We start from the raw sequence: 7,098 nt of genomic DNA, 5'->3' as shown, positions 1-7,098 counted from the left end.
ACGTTACGTTCAAGCGCTGTGGTGGTCTACTTATATTCTGGAATGCGTTGGTGATGCCTCGCGTCAGTACAGATTGGAAACGAGGACGCAACAAAACACTCTTCAAGGAAACTGATGCCCCGCGCGCGGCCTGCGCCGAACCGCGTTTCGTTCTGTTTGTACGCTTTGACGATACTTGTGCGACGGTTATGAATCGTTGACTTTTCGATTTCAAGTTCGATATTCACGTGTGAGATATGCGCACATCGTGAATGATCCTATCATGATCAAGCTTCTCTGATGCACAGCCCCAATACGTGGCACTTGCACTCAACCGTCATGGCAGAAAGGTACGTGCACCCAACGGCGACGAGCTGCAGCACTCACCCGAGCTAGTCGGCCACCCGAGCATCTCCTTGGCTTACTCCGAGTCAGGGACAACTCCGCGCTGTCCCCCGCCAATACTGCCTCTCTCCGGACATTCGTCGCGGCCCACCGAGCGCAGATTGTCGCCGTGAGCGACACCATCGAGAAGCTACAGCAGGACACCAAGGCTAATGTGCGTCGTGTCAACGATAAATTCGACAACGAGGAGGCCGAGATACGGCAGGAGGCGAATAGGCGCATCGCAGCCGTGCAGGCCAAGAAGAGCAAGCAGCGGAAGACGATTGAGACCAAGGCAGGCAACCGGTTTGACAAGCTCGTCGAGGAACAAAAAGCACTGGAGAAGGAGGTCGCCCCGTACCATAAACTCTTGACCTGGTCTCCGATACGCACCATCCATAGTCATCCGGCCGTTCTGCTGGAGATCATGTACCGCGCCACGCTAGCTGAATCCCTCTCCGGTCCCCAGCTTCCTTTCCGCCCTGTCTGGGTGCACAACCACAGTCCTCTCGCGCTGGCTGCGGTGTGCCGGGACTGGCGCAAAATTGTTCTTGCCAATCGTCATATTTGGCAACACCTCGATGTTTTCACCACATCTGTCGAAAACAAGTGTCGCTATCCCTTGGGCAGAGTCCGCTCTCACATCATGCACTCCGTCTCCATCGACTTGCACGTGCAGCTCGACTTGCGACACATACCAGCCAGCTCCGCCTTTGGGCAGCAGCTGATGATGTTGGTTAGTTCGACTAGCGGGCGGTGGTCGAGTTTGACGTTGCGCTGGACAGCCGACGACTATGATACCCTGGAGACACTTTCGCTTCTCGTTACTCATCCCACTCACCTCCACCGGCTCACCTTGGATGGCCCACTCGACACCATCGCTTCAGGATCGCCTTTGCATTTGTTGACGCTCGCCCCGAATCTGAAGGAGGCCTGTATGACGAGTTCCGTACCTGTCCTCAATCACGGCGCGAGCATTTCCTCCATTCGATTGGCGTGGCATCAGCTAACTGGGCTGGCACTCCACGGTACCACCACGATGCTCCTCATGATATTGAACACGACGCAGAGTATCACCAGGTGCTCACTGACGATTTTGCCCCAAGAAGTCTCGTCAGAGCAGGGGCACTCCGAGTCGATGGTCGCGCCATTGCCGTTATCTCTCCTCACCTATCTGCATATCTCCACAAAGGACTCTTTGACGTCTGTCGACGGTCTGCTAGCTCGTCTCGCATGCCCCCATCTGCAGGAGCTTGTCATCCCTCAACCATCGACCGCATTGAGTCTGTTTGTCGTTCGCAGTGGATGTGCCCTCAAAAAGCTTGTCGTCCTCGCCCAATCAGAAGCTGATGTCGATCTCTCTCCTACTTTGGAGCTTCTCCGCGTCTGTCCCCAGCTGCTGGAACTCAGCATCACCATGCGCCGTAAAACAGAGCGGGGATACTATGGGCCGACACACGACTCGCCGCTTCCCTTTCTCCGCGCCCTGGCACCCATTGAAGCGCCGCCCGACGGGCTGCTTTGCCCGCGACTACAGATCCTCGGCCTTTCACCGCTGAGGCGTGTCAGTACGGAGCTCGAGCGGCTGTTGACCGCGCGGTGTGCAGCACTTCTAGGCGTGCTCCAAAGAGTCGACATCCACGACCCCCGGGTATGCGACGACCAGGAAGATACATCTGGCCTCGTTTCTCGTGCCTACGACCCGGAGGACTATAGATTGTTCGAGCGCGCCCGGGAGGCACAAGATGAATATGACCCCTCTACCGCTGTGCCAATATGCCTATACGTCCAAACGCCCAAGTTTCACCGCCCGTGCCCAGTCTTCTGGCGCCTCCAAAAGCCGCATGTACCCCTGCCCAAGCCTAAGGTTAAACAAATGGCGCAAAAATCGGCCATATCTCGCCACCCGACAGCACCCCGGCCTGACCCGCGGACCCCGCTCCAGGCATGGCGGCGTGCAAGCCACGCCACGAAACTGGGACCAACATATGCTGAGTACGACCCCTCTTTGGCACCTGTATCCGACTCGGACTTGGACTAGATGATGAACATCTTGACATCCAGCAGCTTCAAGCTGAAGCGATATAATAAGTGGAGTATGGCCGATATGTGCATGTTTTTCCTTGAAGTTTGTGTGTTTGTATCAAAACTCTGACTCGGAACTTGAAAACGATGCCTCGTACGGACCTCCAAGCAGATGGCGTAAAGGGTTGTAAATGTAGCAACATATCAGTAACACTTGATGGCGAGATCTCAACTTGACAAAACTCTTTCGACATCTATACTTGAGCATGTCATATTATGTCCACTCTATACAAGTAGGCCGCCCACTTCCCGTAGTAGTCCGTCTCCGTGAGCGAATTCCGCGAGCTACCAGAACTCGCTCGACGCTGTCGACCACGCAGACGGCGCATATACTAGTAGGCATTCGCCATTGCGAAAAGCGCGTTCAGCGATTATGAGCTGACCGTCGTCCGGGGCCAGCGAGAAGGTCGGCCAGGGCAGACGGCGTAGAGGTGGCGAGGAGGGGAACGGCGTCGTCGATGGCGAAACCGTTTGGGTGTACAAGTTGAGATAGATGGTGATGCCTGCTGGGCGGAATTGGGGACATAGGGGTAAACACAACGGTCGCGGTAGACCGTGGTGCGAGGGCCTCGTCGGGGAATCCTGCATGCGACTGTGACATCAGAAGTCGGAGAAGCAGGTTGGGAGTAAATGGATGACCATAGGCCGTGTGTCGGTCTGCGTGACGAGGAAGGCAGTGGCAATCTTGCGCCATAGTGAGTGTACTCCATCAAACGAGCAGGGTGCGATGACGCTGGGTGGGAAGACGCCAGGGATGTCGGTTACCGCAGCGCGAAAGCCTCCCGAGCAGAGACAGTCGTGCTCATCGCTCTCCATGCATGACGATGTGGTCCCAGCTTCCCGTCGTACCAGCGCCATACGCAAGCTGGTTTCGCGGAGGAGCTGGCTGGTACTTGGGAGGAGAGCGGGGTCGCGTGTGTCGAGGGGAAAATTCAAATGGCGGGCCTGTCTGTAGAAGAACATGTCAGTTTCTGAGAAGAACGGCTCCGAGGCCATAAGCCACGCACCAGTATGGATCAGCCTCATAGGTCCCATAGAGCCACTGCCTCCCGCCATCTTCGCCCATCCTGCTGGAGTTTCCTCCTCGTTGCCCGCTCCGACTCCCGAGTCAGGTCGATGCCGGCGCCTCGCACCGACCGCGCGCAAGCACTTCACTGGCAAGCGCATGTTGCAATGCTGGTCGTCAATCGCCACCACCGCATGCTCGCCCGCAGCCGACGGGCTAGACCCGAACTGAAAGTCGTGGATGAGAGGAAGGCAAGAAAAGTGTGACGTATGCGCGTGACGGGCACGTGCACACGTGACCCGCTTCTCCGCCAACTGACCCGCTAGCTCACACCAAAAAAAGTAAAATATCAGGTGGCGCTGAAACGCGCACAGATATTGCGGATCAAACCGGAGCCCACCCGATTGGAGCGGTTCAGCGGGCCGGCCCGCCCCTGACCCAAAAAATTAAAAGTTGGGGAATCAAAAAAGAACACGTGCCGTATAAGTGGCACCACTCAAATCGCGTTCATTGCTGAGATATAGCGCGTTCTTGTTAACTCAAGTTGATGATGTAATTTTTCAAAAAAACAAAAAAAAAAAAAGTTGTGTATTGATGGGAAAACACGGGCAGTACGCGTTCATTGACGAGATATGACGTGTTCTTGTTAACTCACTCTGCCACTACGTATGGTTGTTAACTCAAATGTCCCTATCATTATCCTCTGTAATTCGTACAATCTGGTCAAAGGCCTCATTTAGGCCCTCCACCTTCATCATCTGTTTCATCTTCATCCTGATCCTCCTCCTGCTCCTTATCACCTGTTTCCCTCCATCTTCTGTCCTCCATGCCCAGTCCACCAGTTGCATTCTCAGGCACTTGCCTCTCCTTGCAGAGACCTTGGGCTGGAAGAATAGTCCCAGTGAAACCTCTCAGCTTGCTCAGCTTAGACAGCCGTTCCATATGAACACCTGAAAATCTTCCTCGGAGCATTCGATACTGCTGAATCTGAGTTGCTTGTGCGTGGCGTCCTTCACCCTTCAGTCGATTTTTGTGGAAGACCAAGAACCTCTCTTCCTCCCTCATATACTGTAGTAATTAGACCTTAGGTTCGAGTAATGTGTAAGAGACCTACCTGAACTGAACTTCTGTAAATGTGTAATGTGTAAACATGGAAATCATGCATCAAAATCTGCCAAATTTGACAGATATCATCAAGATTTGCGGCCGGCTATCGCCGGCATACCAAATAAGGAAATTGATGCGCTGATCATCATTGATGAACTTGATTGTAAATGAAATAAATGTGTAATGCGTAAGATGGTCTGAACTTAAGGTCTAATTACTACAGTAGGTCACAAGCCGAAGAATCTCCACATCCAAATGAAGCCTTTCTTCCTCCACCCTCAACAGCTTGAAATAATGGCCCATCGCGGCCCGAGCACCTGGTTGAGCCCATGCCGCCTTTCAAATATCTTCTCGACCAAGTCGTAGCAGGTCAAAATCAGCCAGAAAGGCGTAATCCATCACCTCCTCCCATGAGAGTGTAGGTCAATCTGATGCCCGTGCAGCCTCATTGTACTTGGCCAGAGCATTCTTGAGGGCTTGTGAACGCGCTTGAAGTGCCTTTGCAATATGCTTGCGGAGCTTATACCCTGCAAATTCATCAGCAACCATGGCTCTTAAGACGGAATAGAATACCTGTTCCAGCCATATTCACCCTTGCCAGTTCAAGCAGCCGCAAAATAATGATGCCTTGGACATTGTCCAATGCTCGTTGATACCTGCGCTCGCTGACTAGGCTGCTTGCAGCAACCCATTCGGGGCTGTCAGGCCTCCATCGCTCCTCGATTTGCATCGGACGCTCCAAATCCATCACCACCTCCAGGCACTTGTCCCGCAACTCCGTCGCATGCCGTCGTTCAGTTTCAAGCTGGGTTGTTTCCTTCTTGGCAGCTTCATACCCGCGGCTCCCTTCCTCAGGTATGAAAACCAGTTGATCAGCCAGACAGGCGTTGAAACATTCCCTGAGCCATTGATCAGTTACAATCCGAGAAATAAAGAGGATACGTACTCAGCCGCCTGTAGATTCACTAGCTTCTGATAGTACTCCATTTGCGCTGTTTCCTCTGGCGGCTCCGCCGAAAGCTTGCTGAGATGGTCCATCTCAGCTTGCAGCCACTCCTGGAAGACCTCTCGACTTGCTATCCCCAAGGTCTTCATCGTCTCAGACAGCGCTGATTCTGTATCAAGAATCTCCAGCGCATGATGATACTTGCTCACCAAAGTAGAAGCTGCATTGAAGTCAGATTAGGCATTGTTTACTGAAGGTTCTCTCACAAAGGTTTGCGTATGCCTCGAAGACATCAGAATGGGCGCAGTACTCCACGATTTCTTGTTGGCGGTGGAATCTTGACATGTAACGCGTGGTGCCTGAGAGTGCATTTGAACGCGAGAAAAACGACTCAGCACCTTCGAAGGGCTCTAGTCCGGCTCTCGGGGTATACATAGGCAGACGGCGGCATTGGCAGGCACGGGCATGGCCACAGCCAGGGAAGGCCCCGACAACTGCATCGAATTGGTGCTTCTCGGCGAGTGGTGCAATGAGAGGGTGACTTCGGACCCATTTGAGGTATTTGCATCCAATGTCGAATCCAGCGAGTAGCTTCTCCAAGATTCGAAGGAGCTCAGCTGTGACAGCAAGGCCGTATTTTGCTCTGAAGTTGAGTTAGCAATTGAGTTAACGGTTGTCCAATTTAACTCACAACTCTCTGCTTCGGACCATGTCAACAATGAAGAACGTAAAGCTGTGTCGACAGAGGGCGATGAAGATTCCCGTCTCTTCATAGAGGCCCCAAGCCTTCGTCACCACCGACTCCTTCATGTTCTGCCATGTACGCCCACAGCCGTCCCCTTCTTCGTCATATCCCGGATTAAAGCCTTTGAGCAGCTCGTCAGCTGCATCCTTCCCATACTGGTCAACAAGTTCCCGAGGAAGATAGTAGTCTCGGGGAGGAAGACGATTGTCCGGCGCCTCCCGGGACTCCCCCGGGACATTTACACCATCTTCGACTAGTCGTTCTCGTCGGTCGAATCTCTTCAATGCATTGTTGCCATCCAGCATGAAAAACACGCCAGGAATAAGCAGCTCGGGTTCTCCCTCGACCTTATACGTGCAGCATGGGCACCCATTCAGAACGCGCCAATCAGGTTTGTCGCGCTGGAGCTCGGCAGCCACATGCTTGCGAATGACTTCCTTGGTCCGGAGGAAGAGGTCGTAGGCCACTGTGAATTGCCTCACGAGGTGGGGATGGGGAGGGATGGTGTGGAGATCGCATATGGAGCGGATGAAGGCCTGCTTCCCAAGCTTAGGACATCGTAGGTGCATTGAATGAAATAGGTTGAGAAGGTGGGACGTGAAGCCGACAGCAGGGGATATTGGGGACGCCGGGTATATCCCTTGTCGAACGAGACTGGAGGCGACATACAGGTCGCCAATGATATAATTTATGTTGGTCTTGACGGATTCTGATGCTCCATTTGTCGATCGCTGTCAGTGTCATACCGATCCGATCCGGCGTCAGCTCCACCGGTGATAGCGATACCCGGCGCGCCATCTGACTCTGAATTCGAAGCGGGTGCTTGCCTCGCCGCAGTAGGCGCGC

General features: G+C 53.6%; 2 protein-coding genes across 2 annotated transcripts; one reads left to right on the top strand and one right to left on the bottom strand.

Annotated features, from left to right (window-relative positions):
- Nucleotides 1-312: 312 nt before the first annotated feature.
- Nucleotides 313-2,404, top strand: MIND_01246100 (F-box domain-containing protein; the record flags this gene model as incomplete). Its single annotated transcript, XM_037368947.1, has 3 exons — nucleotides 313-329; nucleotides 376-538; nucleotides 590-2,404. The coding sequence occupies exons 1-3, from the start codon at nucleotides 319-321 to the stop codon at nucleotides 2,402-2,404; spliced, it is 1,989 nt and encodes a 662-aa protein (XP_037214915.1). The 5' UTR covers nucleotides 313-318.
- A 408-nt stretch (nucleotides 2,405-2,812) lies between these two features.
- On the bottom strand, nucleotides 2,813-3,306 carry MIND_01246000 (uncharacterized protein; the record flags this gene model as incomplete). The annotated part of the gene is made up of 2 exons (XM_037368946.1): nucleotides 2,813-3,040; nucleotides 3,088-3,306. The coding sequence occupies 2 exons, from the start codon at nucleotides 3,304-3,306 to the stop codon at nucleotides 2,813-2,815; spliced, it is 447 nt and encodes a 148-aa protein (XP_037214914.1).
- Nucleotides 3,307-7,098: the final 3,792 nt, after the last annotated feature.

This window comes from Mycena indigotica (genome assembly GCF_014461135.1).
Source record: "Mycena indigotica strain 171206Taipei chromosome Unknown Mind.scaff0012, whole genome shotgun sequence".
Lineage (NCBI taxonomy): Eukaryota > Fungi > Basidiomycota > Agaricomycetes > Agaricales > Mycenaceae > Mycena > Mycena indigotica.
This window is presented reverse-complemented; position numbering and strand designations above follow the sequence as displayed.